Raw genomic sequence first — 27,113 nt, 5'->3', positions numbered from 1 at the left:
CTCGATTCGTATATTTTGAAATAAATTTATTTGGTTTTTGTTTTTGTTCTTTTTTTTAATTTTTATGTGATTTTTGTTTACGTATAAAAGTTTTTTAAAATCCTTGAAAATATCAGATAATAATTACAGTTGGTTGTGTATACGTCTTAAAAGCATTTCGATGCGCTTCGTTCTCGAACATAAATTAAACATAAATCAATATAGTCTTTGCCACTAAACATATCAATCAATTTGAGTAGTAGTAGTTGAAGTTATCAGTTAATAATAATATCTTTGGGCTTTGCTACTGTGTATGTAATGGTTACGCCGAGTACTTATAGATCATGATCATAGACATATATACTGCGGGGCTTAAAACACACGATCGAAAAGAAGTCGCGCCTACGCATACCGAAGAAGTATCAAGTTTCCATTCGCTTTCCGTTTACATTCTCTCAAAGGGGGAGTTTTGTGGTCGTTAAATGTATCATATAATATAATATCTTTATCTTTTTATCTTGTAGAAGTATGTAAATGTATAGGTATAATAAAACATTTTACGACTAGTATATGTAAATATATGTATGTATATGTATATATGCATTGCGGTTTCTTTGTAATTACTAAGTTTATTGAGATATTCTATGAATATATTTCCTTTCATTCTTAAGCCATGTCTTGTGTCTTTCTATGTATATAAAACAAACGAAGCGCGAATACGTTTGAGGGGCGGTTGGAAAGGGGTTGAGTGGGTGGGAGGTGTGCCCTCACTTTACAATTAAAAACAAGGATCCTCCCGCGAGACCTTACCCAAATTTGCTTAGCAACTCATTGTTTAATGATTTCATTTCTGTTTTTTTTTTCGGTTTTCTAATTTCTTGTTTTTCTGGAAGCGTTCGTCGGGGCTCTGCACAGATCTGACTAGATATATATGGGTATATATAATAGAAGCTACTACTACACGCTACCAAGTACGATACATAGGTGTCCTCCTCCGATTTTAGTTGCTGCTGTTGCTGATGTAGTTGTCATTTCTTCTTCGCTGGGCTTGAAGTTTCGTTTCCTGTTTTTCCTCCTCCTGTTTTCGGCCTGCTGCTGTCGCTTCCGTTTCCGGTTCTGCTTCCACGGGGGATGGTGTGGTTGGATGATTGGGTCTACAGACTGGGGCCCGATCACTTGCGCTTGATGAAGTTACCCTCGGCATCCAGCCAGATGCCCTGATGTTGGTCGGGCGCGTCCATCCCCCGTCTTATCATTTACCTGTTAAGCGCATTGGAGATCTGACGCAGCGACTGACCGACCTCGGCCACCAGGCGCTCGTTGTCCTGGACGTTCTTGCTGCCTGCGGAGCGCAGGTGCTGCGACTGTGCTTCCACCCGCGTGACCAGTTCCCGGAACTGAAACTTGGAGTGCGGCGGCATCGCTCCGTTCTCCGCGAAGATCACGCACGAGTTGTGCAGGATGTTGAGCTTGTCACTCAGCTGCAGCCACTGAGATCCGGCGATGGCATTCACCGGATGCTTGAGCGAGCCCTCCAGCAGTCCCACCAGCTCCAGAATGCTCTCCCGCGATATCTGGGTGGAGCTAGCGGAGCTGGCTGGTTCGGCCAGTTTGGCAATTGGCGTGGCGTAGATGGTCAGCTTTGTGGGCTTGTGTGGCACCGCTGGCTTTTGCTGGATCTGGGGCTTCTGCTCGTACAGCGACTGGGTCATGTCTGCTGCTCCTTGGCCTCCCGATCCCAGACCGTCCGAATGCGACTGCTCCTCGTCATCTGTGAAGAGTTGCGTTGAATGAGAGGTTTTTATTGTGCTGCTGGCCTGCTGCCTGCTGGTGCAATCTCTACTAGAGGTGCTAATGGATGTGGTGGAGAGGTTGGAGGTGGTGCAGTTCGGGGGCGGTGGTGGAGGGGCTGCCGGTGGTGGCTTGTTGCCCAGCTTGGCTGGAAGAGTGCCGCCAGTATTGGGGGCCCCTGATTTCATGCCGTACTTGGGAGACAGTTGGGCATTTGGTGTTCCGCCGCCATTTACCACCGACGGCTGTTGCTGGAGGATCGTGCTGGTGGCATAATCCGGCGCCGGTGGCTGCTGCTCCCACAGTTTCTTTAAGCTATTAATACTACCTGTGCTTCGTCGCTTGCCGAGATCGCCTTCTCCCGCTGCTCCCGCATCCGCCTCCACATTCGAGTTGGTTACGTCGATTTTGATTTCAGTCTTTTGCATCGCCTGGGAGAACTTCTTGCTGTTGTCCTCCTTCCGGTTCAAAGTGCCCGTTGTATTGCAGTTGGCATTGTTCGTTACGACTACAGGAGCTGGAGCTGGAGCTGGAGCTGGAGCTGCCGGCTCCTTCTCCTTGTCCACTCGGCGGAGATGGGCCTTGAAGTCGATGATGGTATTGGCCGGCTCCGCTTTGGCGATTGGCGCACTCATCTTCTTAGGTTCAACTTTCTTCAGCTGAGCCTTGAATCCGGACCCAGTACCATTGCCGTTGGTCAGCTTTTGCTGCTGCGGCGGCGGCTTTGGCAGGTTCATGCTCTCGGCTAGTTCGGTGACAAGCAGGGAGACAGGATCCACCACTGCGATGCCCGAACCGTTTGCCAGTTGTGAGGCCGGAGCACTATCCTTGCCAGCCGCCTTGATTTCGGTGATTAGCTTCTCCTTGAGATCCTCGGGTGGACTGCCCAGCGAGCTGCAGGAGTCGGTGGAGGGCTCACGTTTTCTCAGAGACACTCCAAATCTGGAGCTGGCCTCCTCCACACTGGGAGCAGTGTTGCTTACATCGTTGTGGCTGCTGTCGTTGTTGTTTGTTCCGTTTCCATTACTTATATTGCCATTGTTTGGCAGCTGGGCATGCAAGTGCTGCTGGATGGCCTGCACAGCGCTCTCCGGCGCCGGTGGAGGAGGAGGTGGTCCCCCCTCGAATTCCTCGGGCGGCGGAGGCAAATCCAACGGTGGCGGTGGAAACTCAAGGTTGGCCAGAGCTGGCTGTACTCCTGATGCAACTCCCGTGGCACTCCGCTTGGGTGAGCTACTGGAACCGCCGGCCCGGAAGGAGGAGAACGTCATCATGGTGCCTTCGGTAGTGGTGCGATGACGCTGCAACTTGTTCAAACTGGCGGCCGCATTGTTTTGCATGGTCACACCTCCCGACGAGTTGCTCCTGATCATTTGCTGTGGCGGAATGGGACTGGCCTTCGGATTAATTCTGACAGCCGGAGGCGTGGCGTGCCCATTGGCTGGTGGCAGAGCAGGAGCAGTGGCCGGCAGAGCAGGAGCAGCCTCACTACTGTCCTCTAGGCTGTCCAGATAGGCACCGATTCGGGCAACTTTGGGTAGTGTGCCGTAGCGGTTCACCACCTGCTTGACATTCATCACCTCCAGCGCTCCCACTGTGATGGGATGGGCACTGGCCACTACACCGTTGTTGCCATGATGCGGTTGAGTTGCTGGCGGTCCTGGACCCGGAGCGAGTGGATGGTGCTGGGACCGCTTGCTTTGCCGGGTCTCTAGCCCTCGGTTACCCATCACGGGTGTTCCAGTCGGACGCTTGAAGGAGCTGTGCTGCTGCGAGGATCGAGGACCTATGCCTCCTCCTCCGCCGCTGTGAAGAGAATGCTGCATCTTGTTGCTGGCAGGAGCGGCTATCACTTGGCTCAGACTTTGCTCCAGACTATCGCCGGTGGCATCTGTGTCTGGGTCGGCTGCCGGATCCGTTTCGGAGTCGTACCGCTGCGTCAAACTGTTGATGTCTCGGGCTAATCCTACCAAAGTAAATGGTGAAATGAGAACGATTAACTTGGACTCGATGCATAGTGAGTGGTTAATAGAATGCGTCGTGCCAGGTGCTGGATGCTGGGTGAAATTAATGGTCAGTGATGGGAAATACCTTAACTTTGAAGAATTAATTAAAAATTGTTGTTATATCTCGGAATAGAACAATTTTAGATTATTTAAAGCACCGATCTAGGTACTTCCCATCACTGGCACTTGGATATGGGTTAATCCTGACCAAAGTCTTGTGGTGTGTATGTGTGCGTTGATGTTTGTCGAGCGAGTAAAACTAGAAAACACCAAATTATGAACTTAAAAAGTAATGAGTATTTGAGAATATCTGGTATAACCTTGAAAGAATGCATTAAAGCTAGTCTTCCTAAAAATAAGTTTTAATATTCTTAGAACCATCCTACTTTACGTGATATAGGATCCATAGTCTGAAAAGCCTTATTGAAAAACATAAGATGATAAAGTAAGTTAAAGACGAAATAATGAAGAATACTAATATTGCTCATTGTTGACTTTCAAGGATATAAACCAAACACATGATAGTTAAAATAGTTATAACTAAAAATAAACAACATAATGTTAACAGGCACCAATATAAATAAAAGCAATAAAAATAACAAATAATACCAACTTAATAATAAATTTTGAGATGGTTAGAGAAACATCAAATGAAAAATGTTAATGCTCAGAGATCAGACAGAAAAAAGACGTTACATTAGGAAATCATCGACACGAACAAAACTTTAAAACTAAATTTAGAAAATACCAATGCGGAAATCCAATATCAAGGAGTTCCACAATGAACAACCAATGCAGGAAGTTATCTAAGTACTAACAAACCAATTACAATTAAACATAAACATGAACAAGTAACACGAATCAAATAACACAGGAACCAAAATATAAAACATAAACAATTTTTGAAAAGGAGATTCTCGCTATGGACTCCGGTGACAAAATACCTCGAAATAGGATGTCGTAAAGAAAACTACTGCAGGAGGACGATTTCTTAATGGAATACTGTTGTTGTTTCTGCTTTTGATGTTGTGGTTGTTGTTGTTGCTGTACTGGCAGTGGTACTGTTTGTTGTTGTACGGACTGTTGTTGTTGTAGTGTACGTATTTGGTGTGTATGGTGGGTTGGAATTTGGGTCTTGAAATTTCTAGAGAGGGTCTGGCTGAAATAGTTGGCAGTTTTCAATTTGTGTATACCATTCGTGCTGAGGTCGTCGATGAAATTGCATCTGGCGTTGGCTGGATCCTCCTCGCGATAAGTGGAGTCCCGACTGCTCGAGAGCAGGCTATGAATAGATACAAAGCAGATGATTAACTTTTGGTGCCCTTCTTGCGGTGAAAGAGTTCTAATAAACGTTCACTTCAACAGTTCGGGTATACTATTGATCAACTCATCCAGAGAAGTGATCTTACCTGGTTCGCTTTGGTGGGGCGGGCGCCTGTTTGCCCTGCTTGTTGGTGGTGCGACGCATCTGGACGTTGCCCTTGCCCTGGCTGGAGAAAGTGCTTAGTTTGGTGGAAGTGGAGCCGGTTTCTGCAAGGATACGGCACTGGTAAGACAAGAAAGCACTGCGCAAAGGGATTTCCCTCACCTGACATGGGCGTGCTGGCCTGCTGCTGGTGCGAATCGTTGTGATGGGCGTTCGGCGTGAGGGACTGCCCGCCGGGCAAACCCTTCTTCACCATCTGCGGTGTAAGACTTAGCGAGGCGGTGGCCGAGGATGAGGAAGCGCAGCCGCTGGCCGCCGTCGTGGTTGTGGCTCCTCCGCCGGTGGCCACGCCCGATGTGCTCGGAGCGGAGCTGCTCGCGCTGGTGGCGTTGGCGTTCAGCTGCTTCTCGACCGCTTCGGTGATGGACGATTCCTGCGGAGGAGCGGAGAAGGAGAGATGGGCACCATGTGGCTCATTATTGCTATCACTACTTGCTGCACCCTCGATCTCGAGCGATCAGAGCACGTCGACGAGGTGGTGGCGGTGTCTGTGGCTATGACTATGACTACTCCTATTCCTATGGCTATTGCTATGGCTATGCACATGGCTGTGGATGCTGCCGCTGTTCTGGTGGAGCTCGTCGTCGTCGTCGCCGTCGTAGTCACTCGCCTCCTCGCCAGCATCGTCATGATCATCGTGATCATCGTCATATTCATCGTCCCACACCTCGACGTCACCCACCTGAAACATGTGCTCCAGCGCATGGTGTATGCTCTTGAACGTGGGCCTGTCGGTGGCATCCCACTGCCAGCACTGGCGCATCAAGTCGTACACCTCCGGCGGACAGCCTGGGGGTCGCTCCATGCGATAGCCCTTCTCCAGCTTGTGGTACACGTCGGTCAGGTCGATGCCCGGATACGGCGACATTCCGTAAGTGGCGATCTCCCACAGCAGGACACCGAAGGCCCAAACGTCCGACTTCGTGCTAAACTTGTTGTAGGCCAGACCCTCCGGTGCGGTCCATTTGATCGGGAACTTGGCTCCGGCATGTGCCGTATACGTGTCGTCCCGCATCAGGCGTGCTAGTCCGAAATCCGCCACCTTGACCAGCTTGTTGTCGCCCACGAGGCAGTTGCGGGCAGCGAGATCGCGATGGATGTAGTTGCGCGACTCCAGGTAGCTCATTCCCGACGCTATCTGCGTGGCCATGTACAGCAGAGCCACTGCGTCGAGCGTTTCGCGGCCGGCGGAGCGCAGGAAGTCCAACAGATTACCGTGCGACATGAACTCGGTGATGATGTAGAACGGCGGTTCCCTGGTGCAAACACCTGAAATGAGGAAACATGTTAATGGCATTTCCTCTTGCTTAGTAGAATTTTAAAATGAGTTTATTAATACCCACCTATGAGCTGCACAAGATTAGGGTGCTTCATCTCCTTCATGATGGCCGCCTCTTCGAGGAAGTCCTTCAGCGCCATGGTGTCCTCCTTGAGCGTTTTAACAGCCACCGTGTTGCCGTACCGCTTCCAAACGGCCTCGTAGACCTCTCCGTATTGCCCACCGCCCAGCTTGTGCTTCATCATGATGTCCGTCCGGCAGATCTCCCATTCATCCGGCTCGGGACTCAGCGGGAAGACAGTGGGCTTGTTCTGCTTGGGCGCCGGATACAAGAGCGGAGTGATCAGGCCGTGACCCTCATGGGGCACGCTGTGGTGGTGCACCAGCTCGGCCAGAGTGTTGAACTTGGCCTCCTGGGTGACGAAGACCTTTCCATCGGGATCCTCTGAGATGCGGTAGTGATAGACGCGACCCTCGTATCTGTTTGGAAGAAGATGGGAAAATTAAAATTAAATTAAAAAACAATTGCCAATGGAAAAGCTAATATGCGCACCTGAGACTGATGCTCCTTTGACCCGGTGAACTTTCGCTTTCACGGACCAGGAAGCTGCCATTGATTCCGGAGCTGAGAAGGTACTCGGCGGCATTGCGTGAGATAGGTCCGTGGTACCAGGAGTGCTTCTCCAGCGAGTTGAGCGGCGTCACGTAGTTGGAGGGCACCCATCCCACGTTTCCGGAGTCCGAGTGCGCCTCGCACCACTCGCCCGATTTGTTGTAGCTAAGTATGCGCACCTGCTCGCCCTTCTTCAGACTCAATTGGTTCTCTCCGCCGGCTTGGAAGTCGTACAGCGCCACGAACAGTTGCGGATCATCCTCCTCAGGTCCGGGGGCCAGAAGGTTCTCCTTCGAGGTCCACCGGTGGGCGGATTCAAACACGGATGTAGTCGAACTGTGCCCACCGCCCAGGGAGGAGCCTTGCAGTCCCAGTCCACCGGAATCCTGCTGATGCTGCTGCAGCTCAGCCGCATCCGCCAGAAGAGAGGCCGCCGTGCTTCCGGCCGGAATGTGAGGTAATGGACGCGACTGCAGCAGGGCTTCTGTAAGGCAGAGCCAAAGAGAAGATGAATATTAGATGGTAAAACATGAATTCAAATTCCAAAGGCGGGTTACACTGCTAAGGAACAGCAAAACATGGTTGTTTTAAATACTTTAATATATTTGAAATACATTTTTTCGCACAGAGTATTGATAAGTAATTTTATTATCTTAGGTCATGGCTAAGCGGCAAGTTGTTTACCATTCTACGGCACATCTCAATGTCAACTTTTAAAATGTTACGCTTGGTTTGTTTGCGGTTTTTAAATCAAATTGGAGGTTGAGTAGTAGTAGAATCGTGTTTTAATAGTTGTAAGTCTGTTATAATTTGTAAAATACATTTTTAACGAAACTTTGATGATAAGTTCTGTGTGTTTACATGCCATTTGTTAGAGGCATCATTGCAAATCACTTTTTTTAAGGTGTACTGGCTGAAGACAATGCAGGTAAACCTGTTTCTCTTCGAGGAATGCGGGCAATTTGTGGAGCAAGTGCTGGCCAGCGGGGAAATCGGAGTGCACCGGAGGAAGTCTCTGCTCCATTGAGGGAATGGAATAAATTATGCATTAAGCGGAATAAAATTACACAAATCGTGGACTGCCAGCCAGCGGTGGACCAGGAATCCCTCAACGAGGCATTTTATTGTGGGAAGTTCTAGCTGATTGTCAGTCGGTTCGGTGTCCCCCCAAAGCCGTTCTTTTCTTCCGCCTCCCACACTCTTTTTTAACTGCGTATCCATAGTCGGAATGCTCCGTGCAACATAGCTTAATCTGTGGATGCATTCCGAAAGGAAAAGACCTTTTGAAAGACCTTCAGAAGTAAAGATTGAACAGAACAGATTGTTAGTCTAGAATTTATTTGATGTCCCCTAATCCTACATGTATCACATTAAGAGGTATCTACTAGTCGACACTCATCAATTGCCAGCCCATTTTCATTTACAATGTTTCTCTACAGAATATTGCGGCCCATTTCGAGATGAAGTTTCGCTTGATAGACTGCGCAAGCAAACTTGTCAGATGCAAACCTGTCCGAATCAAGCTTCTAAAAAAGGGTACTCTTTGAAATTAAACCAGACTTTCGCCGCAGTGTCCCATTGAAATAATTGTACAAATTTACATTTTTCCCACTCTTCTTTCGAGTGCGTGCGAGTTTTGTTTGACCAAAGCAAACACTTCCGCTGCATAAAAGTTCTCCACTTTCATGGGCACAATTGTGCATAAATTTGGATGAAGTGGAAGTCATTCAGAGACCGGGAATCTTTGGTTTGCGGTCGGTGTGCTAAGCAGTCATAAACCGATCCAAATCATATTGTATTGCATTTGAAAAGGGTTCCCCATCGCACACTGTTAATTTATGCGCGCGAGACAGGAAATATTAATAGCGAGTAATAGGTGTGGAGTGGGTTTTGGGGCACAAAAGGGAATATATCGGGACAGATTAGAGCGGAAATGTACGGTTCTCCAATGGTGGTCAGGTCTGGTCTGTCTGTCTGTCTAAGTCCCCCAGCCGAATATTAGCCGGTGAATATATGTATACACCCACTTTATATGCAATCTCGGACATCCCATTTTAAAGTATGTTGTTGGTGGCGAATGACTCATGTGGGCAACTGTTTTACTGGGCGTGGGGATCGAGAATCATTTGGTATTGACTCAGTTTTTAGGGGTAATCGAGGAAGTCTAGCGATGCTGAGTCAGCTGTGGATGTTGCAATTATCATAATTGTAGCTAAATGGCTTTACGAGGAATTTCATAACGAGTAAGTCTTAACGAATCTACGAGATTTCGTTTAGATGTTAGTTCAAACTCAAAACCCCATCTTATACTCTCTATTCTTTAAACACCCAAATACAATTGTAACTCGATGATTAATGTTATTAAGTACAAATATGACTAAGTACATAGTGCCATAAGAAACAAAATATATTTATATATATTTATTTCGATACAGTTATGAGAAGTTTATGTCTCATTTCTGAAGTGCAGATGCCTTCTCATCACTGTTGACAAACCCCACTATCATCGTGCAATACATAATGAGAATACCCCAATCATCGGATGGGAGCCGCTCTTTAATTATTAAGAATGACACTGTATGAGGACTTTACATTGGAATTATGTTTTTTGGATGGTGAGTAGAAGTTTTTGTGGTTGTTACCTAAGTTCATGTGATATTTGCCTGGATGGCCGCGAAAAGAGCTGTGCTTGGTACCTGCAGAAACGAAAGAAACAGAAAGATTTTGGGTGAGAGGCAGGTTGTCAGCCAACTGGTAAATTATCTATGGATAGAGCAGGCAGGTTTTCATGTTATCATCTAATAACGATGGGCGGCAAATGCGATGAACTACAATGGAAGTCCGAAGAGGCTCAAAAATAAAAAAACTTTTACAAACTAAATAAAAAGGAAACTAAATTAAGTACAATTATCTTAGTCATAACTCTAGGTAAGTAATAGGAAAACACATGTACAGCGAACTATATACAGTTAGCGGATGGATGACATCAAAAGCGAAGAGGCATTTCAGATTAGAAGGTCTTGCAACCGCAGAAAAGCCAATTAGCGACCCGGCCAGAACAAGAAGAAGCGTAATAACAACAGCAGCCAGATGATGGCTTCAGTAAGTGCTGTAATTTCTCAGCCGAGTGAAAAGTATCTTGGTGATTCTGGAATACCTAACGCGCGAGTGTGTGCACACTGAAAGAAATGTGATAGTCGCAGCTAAAAAAAACCATTGCATCAATACCATTTAGATCAGATTAGATTTGAACATAATTATACTTACAAATGGTTTAGATAGATTTAGGCTAACAAAAGTTGCTTTTACAAAGTGGCCTCACTCCAAAGTGCGGAAAAATAATCATTTATTTTAGTGTAACACGCCCCCTAGACATTTGACAAAAAAGGGGAGTGTGTATGAAAAAACGGAGAAATATATGGCCCATTCAGGGAACTTAAGCTGCTGCTCAAGCGGAATGGGTCCAATGAACTTTAAAGTCACAAAAATTCTACACATGTTGGGAGGGAAAGAGGCGGAGGTATGGATGCAGACAGAGATGGCGATAGAAACATGTCTCAAGCCATGCACATCCGCCATCTAGCGACTGCTTATGCAGGTTATTAGCGTGAATTTGGAGCATCTCGAGCTGAGGGCTGATTACGAGTGAAATGATGCGCGGTACCGCTTTCCCACCCACTGGCACCCACTTGCACCTCCGCACCTCCCAAGCCTCCACTCCACCCACTTTCCGCCCGCAACTACTCAAAGACTAAAGTAAGTGTGTTGAGTAAGCACAGATTGGAATCAGCCGCATCAGCAGCTGCAGACACCGCTGCAAACTATGAACCGATACAGAAAATACAGTACTCCCCGCGAAATAAGAACTTGAAAACTCGACTACACGATTATTTTATAAACAAACTATAATACCGACCCTAGAAGACATTTTATCCAAAATCAAGTATTATTTATACGCTGTTGTAGTTAAAATAATACTATATGTTAACATCATCAAAAGTACTACAACTAACACTATTAAATCGAACAGTTGTCATGAAAAGATTGATTGATTGAAGACCTAAAATTAACTTTTGTTAAATATGACTATGTAGTAGTCATAATGGGATGTGCTCCTGCAACAAAGTACTATACAAATGCAACTAATTGAAAGCTTTTCATTACAGCCTTGGCTCTAACGGATACTCATTGCGAATTGTATTTTGAGATTTCTGAAGTATCCGTCCTTTGTTTGATGGTCCGTCCTTGTCCAGCGAGCATTAAACTTGATGTGTCTGCCATTTGTTATCTGGGGATATAGTGCTGCTGTTCGCTCCCCAGCCAAATCGAGCTTCAATGTGTGATTTATGGCAATGCATCTTCAACTGCTCATTCATTATTTCATTCGCTCAGTCTGTCATCCATTCACACAGGCCATTCATGCACTTGTTCTGCTGCGGGTTTGATTTTCGTGGAGCTTTCTGGTGTGCTCGCTTTTTTTCGCTCATTGCATTTCAGCACGTTCTGCTTAGACTCTTAGTTACTTTTTTTTACTCTATTTTAGCTTTGTTTCTTGTATTTTCTACGTATTTTTGTGTTTTCAGCTCAAGGGCTTTTGTGTCTTAACCTGGCAGGGATTTCAGCTGGCCTCGGTCTCGTCTCCCCTTTTTAGCACCCCTTACTCTACTTGTCGGATTTCATTCACATTTTGCCTTTGGCCTCTTGCCCAGACATCCAGACGTTTATATACACGAATACAAACGAGTGTAACTACATGTACACAAAAGGGGCAGGGGGCGTGGCCAGTCAGCAGTAATAAACTTTTACGGTGTAAATTTAATTAGTCATTTCTCTGGCTTCCGTTGCAGCGCCGGGGAGTGGGGAAAATGTAGGGGAAATTCTCGGGGGTTTGATTTCAGCTTTTTTGCCTTTCAATTTGATTAAGTTAAAGGGAAAACCTTAAACTGGCATTAAGGAAGTCAACCTTAGTACCACCTTAACAAAGTTATACAATTACATCGGACAGTCTGAAAATTGAACAGTCAGGGAAGAGAAAGACCAAAGACAAGATTTTTAGTAATTCTTTTAACAATAGAAATAATTAGTTATACTTTTTTCTTCTTTCGCTGTTCAAAGTAAAATGCATTTTTCATCTCTGTATGGCCTAATGATACCTTTTGAAGCGGAACTCTTGAACGGAACTTGAGATCATTAAGCTGGCAGACCCGATTAGAGCAGCAAATACGCCCCAAAGGGAAATTGAAACGGGGGATAGTTAGGGAAACATGAAGAAATTAACCTACAAAGCCAAAGTTTTCCCTGCCCAACTTTTGAGAACAGCATATGGTTATATGGTTATCTGGGAATTTAAGTTTCCCGTTTAATGTCCCCTACTTGATATGGTATGGGAAAAAAGCAACTGGTAACTGACGGGGCAAACAAAAACTTGTAGGAAATACAGGAAAAAATGTGAAAGAATTTAATTAGTTCTTTTTTTAGTTTTTACACCCCTAGTTTTGCGATCAAGTTCCTCCCCTTGCATCCAAGTGCGAAAAAATGTTGTGCAAAAAACTACGAGCCGCGAAAGAGATGGCGAGTGGCCAGAGCGAAACAGAAGAGGCGAGGACAAAAGGAAAGTCATGTAAAAGCAAAGAGCCAGAGGGCCGAAGGATCTAAGGAGTGTCAGGGGTGCAGCAGGGAGCAGAGGTGGCCAGGACTTGGCCCTGCACTTGGCAAAAGGACCAAAGAAAAAATGTTAAATATGAAATCCACCCTTGCCTGACAAAGGCGACCCTCCTCCTCCTTGCACGAACAAGCCCCTCGACTTTCCCCTTTGGCCGCAGGGTATTTTACCACTTTTCTAAGGATTCCGCACTCAAGGCTCACTAGCCTTCGTAATGCGGGGTCCGCGGGGAAAGGACCAAAGTCGAGGGTACATGCAACCTAATGTGACGTGTGACGCAGCAGTCGATCTCCTATACACTTTAAAGTAAAAAGCATTTCGCACTTAAAACTGCAATTTGAGTGCATACTCCGAACAAAATCATAATCGCACTCAATAAAATATATATGCGAGGTACTTCATTATTGTTTGCGAGGTGCTTGAAAGTTTCAATAAACTTTTAAAGTTTATAATTAAAGTACGCATACTAAAAGTGTCGCAGATCAAAAGGCAATTTAATTGAATTTTTGTATTGCCTTATAATTGCATATATAATATTTTTCTACTGAAATTTATATAGAAACTCGTAATTTTTCTGAGTGCACCCTCTCAGTCCCGTCAGACCTGCATTTGCGAGGAACTTGATGGAAATCAAGTGAGTGCAATAAATACACATTAAAGTGAGACAGAAGGCGCGAAAAAAGGTGGGACAAAAATCAATAATGAAAACCTCTTCCGCCCCAGCCGGGCGATGAGTGTCATCCATAAAATCGCATCACCGCCAGCAAATTAATTGAATGCCAGCATCCAGGCCACCGGAGGACCCGAAATGCAGGCGCAGGGACAAGGGGTGGAGATAAAAGGGATAAGGTGAAGGACAAACGCTGCGACAAGCCACATGAATGGGCGCACACTGCACTCTATGAAACGAAGCTGCCAATACCCTCTAAAAATATACCAATGTATTTGTGTATCTAAGGATTGAACTTAGGCAGCATGCCAAGAAAGAAATCAATTAAGTGAGCTGCATCACTCACTTCAACTTTTCACAACGAGGTGTAAGTGAGTTCTGGAAATGCTGCGTAAGCAATAAAGTAACTGATATGGCACACAGCATATTTACAGGGTATTCTCCGTAGGATTACGAGAAGGTAGCAATTTTGTGGCGAAGGTCCTATCGATCCAGGTCCCCTTGCATGTGCATCGCTACTGTCCTTGCTGCAAAGTTCACAAAGCTGCAACATTTTTGCTTTTCCATGGCTTTTCATAATGCGCAGGGGAAAGTTTCCTTCAAAGTAATCTCGAACGGAATCTGGGCCCTTGATATCGGGCAACTTTATCAATTACAGTCTGCTAGGTTCACAGGAAATTTCACCCATTCTGCCGTGATGGTGTCCATTATCACGTGTCCGAGGGTCCGTCTCCATTGTCTAGTGTGAATGAAATTGACTTTTAATTGTCGACGATGACCAGAAAGCAAACAAAACAAGGCACAAAAACCATTGGCATGCACAATTTGTGTGGCTATGCAAATGACAAACAGAACGAGCCCAAAGAGCAGGGAAAAAGGAAAAGAAGCTAATACGACGCGTTGGCCAAAGATTCGGAATTCAATTGTGAGTGTCGAGTGAATGACTCACTCGGCGTACTCAGTGTGCACAGTGGTGAGAACGAGTTATCTATGATATGATCAGGAAAACCGCGTCGTTCGGAAGTGCTTTCGATATTCGTATAATCTGCTATCAAGAATGATTTCAGATTAACAGTAAGAGTCAGTGTGACCGTGGCGTTTTATTTCAAATTTACGGTCATACTATTGCAAGCAGTAATATATATTTTATTTAAAATAACCAAATAAAAGTAAAGTAAACAGTATACGACAAATCGTTATTCAACAAAGTTTTCTATACATTTAAAAAAGCATTCACGCTTTTTATGAAACCTCCACAATTTCAACATATTCAAAAGATAATACAAAGCATTGTAATAATTTAGAGGTGGTTGGTTCTGACCACCGTATGTTTTTCTATGGACCAGACTATTTCAAATTCACACACGATATTCATTCATGATTCTTTTTGTTTGTTTTTTCGATTCAGGTTAGGTATTCCTTCCTTTCTTCGTTTTTTGACCTGCCTTTTTCTGGTTTCCGTGTATGCCGGCGGTGCTCTGTTTTGTTTTGTTTATGTTTTATGGCTTATTGTTTATGGCCAAACGGGGAGAGAACAGGCATTTGTCATACTTTTTTCCTAGATATTTGCACTTATTCATTTGCATGTCAGCTGGCAGTGAAACATACTCAAACATTTTGCGTGGGCATACATTTCTCAGATAATAAATTTGAGCAGGCGATAAAAAGCATTTGACCATAAAAATGTGCTCTTTTTTCAGTTCTAGATAAACAAATATTAAAAGCTCTCAGGGGGAGATAAAAGTCAAAGTCAGAGTAGGGGGCCAAAACAACAGATGGAGAAGGAAGTCTTGGACACAATGATGGAATTCCTGAATTATTTTCTCTGCATTCAACTCTTGGGAAAGCTTGACAGCCACAAAAAGAAGTCTTAAGTGCGTGGGCGGAAAACTCGCATTGTTTGGGAATTGTAAAAACAAATTCAACTCAAAAATAGAGATGAAACCTTGGGAAACTCCGCCTCGAGTCGAAAGCGTGCTTCAAATAAACCTTTGTCGCCGAGTTTTACGTAATTCCTCAATTGAAAGCTGCCGAAAAATACAGAAAAATTGAAATTGAGAGATCAAAGTGCAATCAACTTAAATGCCTGTACGTTTGCCCAAGCGTGTAATTACGGTTGAACCAGTGGTAAATATACAGAAATATGTACTTTCCACCTACCCAATCAATGTAATCTCGGTACTCGGCAAACAAAATTTGATTATCTTTATGGCAGCCGACCTAAAAGCTTTTTAATGCGCGCAATTTTCCTTGGTTTTGTGCTGTCCCTTCTCTATTTCCTCGGTTTTCCCGTTCATTTCTATCATTGTCATTGTCGCAAAACCATTTATATATTTTACGTAACCCGCCGGCCACGTCTGTCGCATATCCGTTCGTTTGTCCGGCTAATTGTTGGATAATGGGTAATGACTCCGAATTTCCCCAGAAAACAAAAATCATTTGAACTTTTTGGGTGCGTTTTTGCGGGAATGATGCATAAATTATACAACTTTACTGTGTTCGATACGAGTTTCCTGCTCAAAATGGTTAATATTTTCCATTTGATTTTTTTACTTCCGTATTAATAGTAGCTGTTTCCAGTGTCCAACATTTGTTTACATCACTCGCGGTCTTACCGCATTGTAAATTAAGAAATTTTTGTTCCTACTAATTACGCACTAAAAAAATCCGAAACAAAGTCACTGTTTTCACTTTTCTCGCCTGTCTGCTTTTATAGTAATAATAATTACCATTTTCACAGCTAATGATTTTCCATTTCAGGTGTCTGCTTTTCAACTATTTTTCGGTTTTATTCATGCTTATTTTTACTTCATGATTTCGTTTTTCGGCGCTTAGCTTAAGTCGAGCGTGGAGAAGTGCGGAGTTTGTTGTAAAATCGCTGAAAACCTCTTATAATTTTATATTTTGTCTGGCTGCCATGAAAATGATTGATCGATTGAGTCAGCAATTAACAAAGTTGTTTCTCAAATTTGATTTGTTTATTTTTATTGGTCAATGAAAATGAAAATGAAAATCGAAAAGCCAGTGCAAAGTGAAAGTCTAGCACTTGTGCTGATTTTTCCCACCTGCCTTTGCATCCAATGAAACGAAAGGTGAACGAACGATTGATAAGGATTGCACAAGTATTTAATGACTCGACAATTTCGGGTTAGTTTTCCCCACTTCCCAGCAAGTTGAGCATTTTAAAACCAATTCGGGTTTTCCCACAGCTAAATTTTGCCCGGCAGATGGAAATCTCCACTATTTCTTTCTGTTCGCGACAGGACAGGTTCTTCAAAAGAAAAAGGTTCGTTTATCGCGATTGTGAGAACAGAATGCGAAATCAACTGGGAAAAAGGTCGGAAAGTCTGGAAAATTGAAAAACCAGAGACGGGGAAAACTATTTAAAGCCCAGGTGAAGGCAGCAGAGGAAGATATCTATGTATGATGAGTGCATAAAAGAACCATCTTGGTGATTCATTTACTTCATTTTCTGCCATTTTTTTGCCCGCTTCCTTTTCTGCCGGCCTCTCGGTTTCTTGGAAGCCAGTGCAATTGCTATAAATGAAATGAAACGAACGGCGACGAGCGACAGGCTGCCGCGGATGTGGATGTCGTTTAAATATTACCAGACGGCATAAAAATTGACAGACGTCGCCAGACAAAGGCCAAACAAACTTCTGAATGAACCATCCAAGCGAGGCATAAAAAATCCTAAAAACGAAGGCCCGAAGGAAATACCCTTGTTGTACTTCAGTTCCTGTTTAAAAAAAAAACTAAAGAAAAGGGATACAAGTTTATGCAACGGTTTATCTTATAACTTTACCCTTGGAATAAACAATTTTTGTTATTAAACTAAAAACTTGTTTTTGTAAGAAATACTTCTCTTAAAATAACTATTTGCTTATTTTTTAATTTAAAAAATTACAGAAAATGTAATTAGAAGAGTATAAAAAGAAGAGAGAGTAAGTAAGAAGAGAGAGAGAGAGTAGACACACGAAACCCGGCGGGGCAATTATATGAATTAATTTTCGCATCAATTTTCAACATTTTTGAAAACTGCTTTGTGAACTTCAAATTGACGCCTTACATTTCGGTTATCATCTGTTTTTAGGCATGTTTTGGCAGCTTCATGTTTTCGGTCAACGGTTCACTGACCACCGCGAGAAAGAGACACGGCTATTTGGGGAGAAAAGGACAGCATTGCCGCAATGAAAGAGAAGGAGGCACTTCTTTGTTGGGATCCCACCGGCAAAACAGACAAACAGGTTTCACCTTCTTTCTCCTTCTTTTTGCACTTGCATTTGTCATGCTTTTTCTTTTGCACACATTTCTTTTCTCTTCGCTATTTAAACGGCTGGCAATTTTATTAATTTGTTTGGCGCAAAAGAAAACAAATAGAATTTGGAGCCGTCCACTTCAGTGGCTTGGAGAGAAACTGATAAGCCGTCGAAAAGAATCGGTCAAATTTCACCAATGGCTAAATGGGGTGAAAACGCAATTATGGGGTATTAATGGCAAGAGAATGAAAACTAAATGAAAAAGAAATTGGGTAAAATCATTAGCGGACTGAGGATAATAGTTTGGAATTGGCGTTTTATTATTGTCACTTTGGGATGTTAATATTACTTATTTTAGGAAATATAACACTAGAACGACTAAAGTTTTGGCAATTATTAAAGCTAGAGCGATTTATGAATAATATTAATGGACTCTAAAACCATATCATCAGATAGTGCAAGTCCCAGTCTTAAGTTTTAAATAAAAATAAGCAGCTTAAAGCTCAATTGCACAGCTGAATGCTACCCTTCGTTCTCACTATTTGTGCGAATGTTTCGCACTTCATTCATTTCACACCTCATTTATGCAACTTCTTCTTCCTCTTCTAGGGGATTATGCCCCACCTGGGAAACTGGGAAAAAATTCAATCAACCTGCAGCAGCTGGTGCCTTTGTTGCTGCTGTTGCTGCTGTTTTTGCAGAGATTACTTCACGCTGCACCTCGCAATCTGGAGCTTGAACTAAAGGTGCCTATATGCATGGCTTTGGGTATATGTATACATACATACGTATGTATATGAAAGTCACTGCAAGTCGGAGATCCAAAGTTGTGAACGTGCCATGCTGCCCCCTTTGGCCACCCACCTCACCTCTCCATCCCCCTCAGCAGCAGTGTTTGCTGCCCCCAAAGAACCCATAAGATCGCATAAACAGTTGCAATTGCGAACGTGATTGGAGCGAATGCAATCCAACCTGCAGATAGAGACAGGTACTGCAAACGAGAAGTGAGAAGCCGATTCGGAATCGGAATTGGAATCCGATTCTTTATACTTCTACTTCTCATGGCTCAATGATGGATTCAATTCCCGCAAAGACAAGAACCAGAAACAGGTTTCCAATCGCCTTCTGCTCCACAGTGAGCACTCGGAAAATTAGAGCCTTCAGATGCAGTTTGCAACCTATCTATCACTCAATTTGGGCTTTTTTAACTTGCATTTCGTTGGGTGTGTCAGTTTGTTCAATAGTTTGATATATATTTTAGCTCAGCATTATAAATATAATTATAATACCGCACTTTATTTGGAATCCAAACTAAATTAGACTATTTTCTAGTTCTCCTTATTTTTGACCATATAATAACTGTAATGAGTTGGTACTACAACAAAATTAACGAGTGATAATAAATCGTAAAGCTCATCTGTAATACCCATATTTAATTTCAATATGTAAAGCAAGCTCTTCTTCGCCAAAAGCAAACACCAATAGTTTGTTTAAAAATACCCAACCAAATCCCCAGAAAGATAAGCTACTGTATTTGCTCAATGGGCATGGGCCACACGAAATTGTTTATGTTTGTGCCATGCACTGGGTGCAATAAACATAAATAATAATATTAAAAAGAGAAAAGTTTTATTTGCTGATTTATATGACCTTGTTGGCTTGTTTAACACAGAGACAGAGTGAGCGAGACGGAATGCACTCAATTTAATAACAAAATGTGAAAAAAAGGGGGGCGAGCAAAGGGAATTAGTGTTTGCCTTCGGCGATTGCAAGTTAAACACTGAAAATACGTATGGCAAATATATCAAGTGGAGCGGTTCCCCCTCCTGAGTTGCTGAATTGCTATCCACAGCCAACCCAGAGAAATAAAGACTTTCGAGCAGTGTTGTGTCAATCAATCAATCAAGTGGCGTCAATACTTGTGACCTCAAAGCTGGAAAATGAATAGAGAATCGGGGTGAAAGAAACCTCTTCTGGCTTCTAATTAGTTGCCGTTATACTGGGGGCATCTATGCGCACTCCCCCTTGAGAAAATATACATATATATTTTCTTCACAAATTATGTTTGTTTTTCTCCAATTTCCCTCTTTTTCGTCAGCTAATTTATGCAAACCATTTTCAGTGGGGCGAAAGACCTCGGGGGAAAAGTAGCCAGAAATAAAATGCGGGCCAGCGATTCGGTGGGCGAAAACTTTGGGGGCGTGGCCGCGGAAACGCTCCACTGGGAATGCGAAATTGAAATAATGAAGACGAGGGCACATTACATAAAACCAAAGTTAAGCAATCAGCCGACCTTAATGTCACATGAATGAGGAAAATAGACTTTAGAGTGATTGGGGAAATTATTGAAACGGCGGTGATGTCAGATTTATGATGATCTATGGCCACATAAACAGATCGTAAAGTCTCCACGAAAGTCATCGGAATGCCCGAGTTCCTAATGGATTAATTTGTTAGAACAAATTTAGCTGCAGCAGTTTAAATCCAGCACAATTATTGAAGTGAATTAGAAAAAGCTGGCTTTGCATATAACTTTACTGTTATTTGAGCACTGACAGCTGTTCGACGACTGTCTAATTGGAATTTGAACAGCTGTTGGCGCTACCTTGCTGTTCCCATTGGATTGACACACCCACATATGTATGAAAGAGGGCGGGCGCGCAAAGCGGAGGTCATATTAGGCAACTGGAAATGGAAGCGCACTGGTCTAAGAATAGAAAAATAAAAAACATCAAAGCGCAGGGCATGCAATCATCGAAAAAACAAAGAGAACAAATAGATGCCGATACCGATGCCGAAAGAGCATGGAGCACGAAAGGATTTACGAGCTTGATCGAAAACAGGAACATCCACAAAACTATATATAACTCGTAAGTCGCCTGGTGAAATACCGCGACAGAAAGAGATGGCGCACATGCAAATAACCTCATGACGAGTTGTGCACTTTGTTGCTGCCTTGGTGAAAGTCAGGGGCGCGGGCAAAGGTCAGACAAGGGGGGTGCCTTAAGAAGCAGATAGTATTTATGCGTTGAAGAAGGGAAACTAGAGATACTACTCCAACATGCACGATTTTTGCAGGCGCTAATTTATTTATATTTATTTAAGCTCAACAAATTAAAAATAAAACCATCAGTAATTGTAGAAGATGTTATTTGTTTCATTTAACCAAGGACAAAAATGGGAAACTTCATGTGAACAATGTATGAATTCACTATTTCTTTTTAATTCTTGGTCTAGTCATTTCATTTCATGTTAATCACAATTTTTAAAAATTTCAAATGCTTACTCATATATATTTTATTTTTCCTGACATCCAAATTTTGTTGTCTTGTACTAGTTGTTTCAAGACCCCTGTCGGTCACTATCCCAACTACGCCCCTTGATCAGCGACTCCGACTCCGACTCCTCCAACTTTCAATCTCCGTCAGCGCCAAAGGAAATTGTATAAAAACGACAATAACAACTGAAAGCATGGAAGATACACATTTCGTTTTGGGGCTAATAATAGAAGTGCAGCCGCGAAAGAGAAAAGACTTGTGGTACAAAGTGGTAATGGAGACAACGCCTGCGATATGTGGCACCCCCACCCTTCGATTCCTCCCCCGATTTCCCTTTTCCTGAGTGCTTTATTATTATGACAATTATGTTTGAGCACATAAAATCATTGGGGAAATATTTATGCGACGTGTACATTATTCCGTTTGTTTTTGGTTTTCGGGGGGTAGGTAAAGTCGAAGAGCAAACGTTTTTCCTCCTTGCTGCGTCACCTGTGGGCCACCTGCCCCGCCCCCTATTCCCGCCCCTCTGCCACCCATTAGCCTTGTGAAAAGTTCATTTGCCCCGGCTCATAATTTGCCGCTTGCATGTCAGGCAAACTGAGACAAACACCACACTCGGATTTCCCTGCTTGTGCGAAAAAGATAGAGAAGAGTGAAGTACACTGCGAGAAAATCTGAGAAGAATGATTTGAACACTTCTGTAGATTTGCGTACTAGCATTTTGCATTCTCAAGGGGCATACAAATGTATTTTATTATTATAGTTTCTTTAATGATTTCTACATTTGAATATATATTTGGGTTCAATATTACTTTGTAGGTGGTATAAAATATTATTACTCAAGTACATCATACGTATATAATAAATATTTGTTCAGAATTATAATAAATTTACAATGTGGAACGCAAAAAGCATTTTTTTTTCCTCCGCCTATTGCTATGTAAATTAGTATTAAAACAATTGATAGTTATGAGACGAGCCAATTACTCATATGTACATTTTTCAAAGTGTATACATATTTGTATTATGGTCAAAATAAATTGCACCGAATGAAGGTAACTGTAAAATGTTATCAAACACTTGTTAAATTCCCAAATATTTTGATGATATAGCGAAATTGTCGGTTTCAATTGCAGAAAAGTTGAGGAATTTGTAAAACATGTTTTTGTGAGTGCAGGGACAAACGCACTTCGTGCACTTTTTCTCCTCGATAGAAAGAGTTGTGGCTTCTCTCCCACTTGAGTCTATTTTCGAGACGTCAACTTGCGTGAGTTGGTTGCAAAGTGGTGCCTATGGTGGCTCGGGTTTTCCAGCGGGACGCAGTTGGGTGGTGCAGTGCTGCATTTACCGCTGCAATTGGCAACTCCATTGAGGCGTCTCCATATGGATCTGCATCTGCTTCAGCACCGGTTCTGTGGCATTTTCCCAGGGTGACACACAATCCAGTCCCTTCGGCAATGCAACTGCCGCCCCAAAGTATCTAATTACATTGTATCGCATTACGACCAACAACAAGGTTATGAAATTGCAATTGCAATTGCAACTAGCACAACGCCCACGACATCTGAACACTGCCATTGCTACTTCGGAGATGGGGAATTTGTCTAGAGAATGCCATATTATTTCTCTTATCTTTCAAAGCAGAGGATTTTCATTTACGTTCTTCTTATAACTTTTCTTTTTAAGAGACTTTTTTACAGTTTGTTGATTCTCGAGACTACTTATTCCTTTTAATTTATTGATCGAGCTATATAAGCTTTGTTATATTAATTCAGCTCCTAGATTGCTTACTTAAATCTAACAAAATGTACACGATGATATAATGGTTGCAGCCCACTGTGCATAGTTACGTATGTGGTTGTATTAACTTTGATTGAGCCGGAGAGGCGTAGCGCGACTTTCCCCCCAATTCGCCCACTTGAAAGTCCGAGATCCACCCGGACAGGCTGACAATTGCGGTGAGTCGAGTCGGGCTTTCCGTTTCTGTTTTTGGATTTGGATTTGTGCCGGCTTGTAATCTGCAGAGCCAGACACAGTTTTTACATTGTAATTCTGTAATTGCATTTCGCAGGCCAGACACACGAAAAAGGCAATTGCAGGCCCCCATTCCGACCTTTTTGGATGGGACACACTCTGATAGTTTGGCAAATAGATGTGCATTTTCGCTGGCGAATTTTCTGTGTGGGAAATCACACCGCACGAAGCTGGAAAATGTCGTTTTTATGTTCCGATGACGAGCGAATACATATTGCACGGAGCGATGACTCAATAGTAGCGTCAATAAATATTTATATGAAAACCGGCTTATCAGCGTCTCAGCTGAGAGATTGAGCGCACTTAAGTGCACACAATAAGCGACTAATTATAATAAAAATAGCATTAATTGATTACAAATTGCTTGCTGAGACGGAAGGCTCTGCGCGAGCGAGATAAGAAATGGCTTCCAGTTGAGAAGACGAAGGAAAATCCACAGATTGTTGTAAATCATCTGGGAAATGTGGTGCAGCTTGGAGTCCGAAGGGAAAATCGATACGTTATATTTTGGTCTTTGAGGAAGCCAACTTGAATGGTTTGCAAAAATAAGGGTTTCAAGTATTTACCCCAACCCGAAAAAAACTGGGGAACTTATTGAAAATGTATCAAGTAGGGCTTATGTTTAAAAAGTAAATCAATCAAGGATTAAATTTCAACTTTTAAAAACAAGGAGATGTATGGGTATAATACATTTAGGAACTGATTGTCGCAAAACTTAAATAGCTATAGTGACCATACATATATGCTCAACTGATGTGCAACTTAATTTTTTAACAGCTGTTGCAAAAATGTTTGTAATTGTCAGGGGAATAAAAAAAACGGTTTAAAGTACACGAAAACCCAAATATTTATTCGACCCTTGTATTCTCACATATAGTGCTGTTTTTTTTTATTAAAAGAAAGTCCTACCACTAGGTTTTTTCATATATTTTAACCTGACAAATGTTTTTCCGGTAGTCTTATGCCAAATCCCGAATGCCACCCGATTCTGGGTCCTATTGTGGTAGGACATCGTCGACAGGGACATAAAAAAGCTATTAGCAACGGGAAAAGTCTCTAAATGAGGGGGTGACGGAAAATGCGGAAACGGGGAGGATGGACAAGAAAAATTATGCAGCTAGGCAGGGCAAATAATAGAAGAGTATTGGACAGGAAAATAAGGCAAATAAAATGTGCGTGAGTGCGTGAAGGGCAGGAAAAATGCGGGGGAAATGCGTTGGAAAGGCGGAAAAGTGAAGGAAATGGCAATATGTCAGCGGGGGTGGGTCAATGGTGTTGTGGGTCGCAATTTCAACCACTGTGCGGGTGGCAGGGATAAGGGTGCTAGGAAGAAGGTCGGAGGATAAAGGATGATGGAGAGCACAAATAGGGATTGAAACCGCCCCAAGCAGCACAAAAACAACAGCAACGCGTGCTGCGCTCTCTCTTCTCTCGTTCACTTTTCCTTCTGCTTCATTCTCTTTCTCTCCAGTAAACAAAAGCAGCGGAAAAGCAACAACAAGTATGAAACTAGCCGGCAATAACAACAATAATTTCCAATATAATCGGAAGCAATGGAGGAAAAAAGAAATTGGCTCAATTGGAAAGCAGCGTGAATAGAGGAAAAGCGGGGATAATACGGAAAGAGAGGGGAAAGGGAAAGCTGAGAGGACTGCACTTTATGAACAATAAAAACAACACTGTGCAGCACAAACTGGCAAATAAATCAAAATGTACATGATATTTACAAAAGAGATTTAATCACGGGTGCACTGCAATATTTTATTATTTTTCATATTTTTATTGACCCATGGAACAAAATTTTTAGTTAGTTACTCCTTAAATATCAACTGTTGTTCGAAATATTGAAAGATTTCATCACCAACTGAAATGAAGTCGTAGCATTTATGTATATGTATGTATGTATGTACGTATATGTATGTATGTATTGATATCTTGTGGGATGTGAAATAATACAACTCTAAGCAGTTTGCCATACTGCAACAACCATTTTTATAGATAATAAGAAAAGTCACAATACTATGATGGAATTTACACCTGAGTTTGGATGCATCATGCAATTTTTTCATAATTAGTGTGTAGGTGAATGAGACTGTATACTTCAGAATCTGTATTTATTGTACATCCTCTGAATTTTATATGTTGCACAACTCTTAAACGGGTCGATTTGGGCCTGATGGTACAAGATTATTACAATTGATGCCTTTTTAACTCAAACTACAATGTGCAAGAAAATAATTTGGCGTATTTCTAAGATCCAATGTAAAAGAAGAAACACCAATAAGAAATAAATTAAGCTAACACAAATTAAACACAAAATGATCAAACATTTAATTTCAAAAGATTATTTTTAGCGTGCTCTATATAAAGATGTTTTTAATTTAATTTGACTTAAAAAGGCGTTGCACCATTGCAATTTAGAAAATATGCATTTCGCTCTGTGTACTTCGCATGCTTTCGATGCCCGTTATCCAACACTTTAAGGAACTTACCGTTATGCTCGGTGAATATGTTGAGACCCACGGTGGGATTGCAGCGTGCATCCTTGTGTCCGCCACTGCGCTGGCTCAGCCCCGATCCAGATCCACCGCCGCCCCCTGATCCGCTGCCACTGGCCACGCCGGAGGACGAGGACTTGATGCGGGAGCCACGGAGCGTGGAGCCCCCGCCGAGGGGGGCGCTGCTGACGCCACTGGAACTGGAGATGCAGTGGGGGGAGACGGAGGCCACTGGGCTGCTGGAGAGGCCGATGCAGCTGACAGGGGCCCCCGAGCCGCCCCCTCCCGAGTGGGCGCCCCTGTCCTTGCCCTGCTGAGCCCCCATTTGCCAGTGGGTGGTTGGGTGGTTTTTCGCTCTTGCGCAGCAACAACAACTTGTACACTTTTCGCTCTCCTCCTCTCTCGGCTCCTGGTGCTTCGGCCTATTCGCTTACTACTACTACTTATTATTTGCTTTGCTTTTTTTTATATACTTCAGCTTCAGCTCTTCGCTCTTGGCCTTTTGCTCAATTATTTGCCGTTTTGCCTTTTGCTTTGCTTTAATTTATTTCACACACACACACGCACACATTTTTCTTTCTCTTTCTGCGTTTTTGGAGTAGACAAAAAAGATTGGAGACACTCACGCACACACAGAAGTACACACGCACGGAGGAAAAAGGAAGTTTGCGATTTATCTGATTTGTTGTTCTACTGGCCGCTCAGGTGAATTTGCGAATTTGCAGCATGTTGGCAAAATGTTGTGTCGGCAAACTTCTTGTCGACGGCTGGGAGGCTGGGTGAGCTTTGCTGGCGAGGGGGGTCTCAAAAACACGCCCTGAAAATGCACTTTGTCTTTCGCCTCCGCCTCTGGCTACTCCTCTCTCTCTCTTTCACGGTCGCTCGCTCTCCTTTTTTACGGTTTAATTGATCCGCAGGCGGATCCGCTGGACATGGTAAATTAATCGGTTTTCGCGACGATATAGCTGTATCTGATCTGCTAGCGTTGCTTGCTGATTTATCTACATCTGTGCATTTTTTCCACGCACCGCGACGGATCGAATTGGAATCCAACTTGCACTCGTGTGACCGCTCGTCGGTCGTTTAAACATACCGTTCTTCGCAAGCATACCGATAGACATATCGATATTGATAATATGGCTCAGCCTTTACAAACGCGTTGGCAGTGCTGGTCGGGTAAGAAACTCGGCTAACGCTAACGCTGGGTGCGGGACACCGATTAGTTGGGTGAGTAACTTCGCTAACCAAGCCAGTGTTAAACACTCCATTATTTTGAACACTAACTTTAGGCAATTCAAAAAAACTAAAATTGAAACGTTTAATGCTGATTATTTTAATGTTTTAGCTTCCCTAGAAATTTTATATTGGTGTGCTTATGTTCCTTTTTTCTCTATTAATTTTACAACGAAACAATAGACCAAAGATTAATCATTTAAATTTTCTTTCACTTTGCTTTGAAAAATTCTAATTTATATTCTTAACTAGCTTGATTATTGCTCTTAAGAGATTAAGAAATTAGTAGACTTGCTATAACCAAAATTGATTTAAAATGTTGCAT

The 27,113-nt window shown here is 43.0% G+C and overlaps 1 protein-coding gene across 8 annotated transcripts; it reads right to left on the bottom strand.

Annotated features, from left to right (window-relative positions):
- Positions 1 to 464: 464 nt before the first annotated feature.
- On the bottom strand, positions 465 to 26,631 carry LOC122615567 (tyrosine-protein kinase Abl). Of its 8 annotated transcripts, none has more exons than XM_043790547.1 (10): positions 25,550 to 26,631; positions 9,797 to 9,850; positions 7,095 to 7,638; positions 6,606 to 7,021; positions 5,945 to 6,531; positions 5,365 to 5,635; positions 5,186 to 5,306; positions 4,721 to 5,058; positions 2,099 to 3,736; positions 465 to 1,750 (listed from the first exon to the last, which is right to left on the bottom strand). In XM_043790547.1, the coding sequence occupies exons 1-10, from the start codon at positions 25,878 to 25,880 to the stop codon at positions 1,236 to 1,238; spliced, it is 4,815 nt and encodes a 1,604-aa protein (XP_043646482.1). In that variant the 5' UTR covers positions 25,881 to 26,631; the 3' UTR covers positions 465 to 1,235. The 8 variants fall into 8 exon arrangements, with proteins under 8 accessions (XP_043646482.1, XP_043646484.1, XP_043646478.1 ...); XM_043790549.1 differs by having other exon boundaries at positions 4,970 to 5,058; XM_043790543.1 differs by having other exon boundaries at positions 465 to 3,736.
- Between the last annotated feature and the right edge of the window lie 482 nt (positions 26,632 to 27,113).

This window comes from Drosophila teissieri, chromosome 3L (assembly GCF_016746235.2).
Source record: "Drosophila teissieri strain GT53w chromosome 3L, Prin_Dtei_1.1, whole genome shotgun sequence".
In the NCBI taxonomy this organism is placed as follows: Eukaryota; Metazoa; Arthropoda; class Insecta; order Diptera; family Drosophilidae; genus Drosophila; species Drosophila teissieri.
Note: the sequence above shows the minus strand (reverse complement) of the source record. Positions and strands in the feature narration are given on the sequence as shown.

Bases quoted from the DNA above. Each gene is read 5' to 3' on its own strand.
- LOC122615567 (XM_043790543.1), bottom strand. From the start codon at position 25,880: ATGGGGGCTCAGCAGGGCAAGGACAGGGGCGCCCACTCGGGAGGGGGC. The intron at 9,851-25,549 runs GTAAGTTCCTTA...TCGTTTCTGCAG, and splicing joins CATATTCACCGAGCATAACG to GTACCAAGCACAGCTCTTTT. The intron at 3,737-4,720 runs GTATTTTGTCAC...TTACTTTGGTAG, and splicing joins TTACGACATCCTATTTCGAG to GATTAGCCCGAGACATCAAC.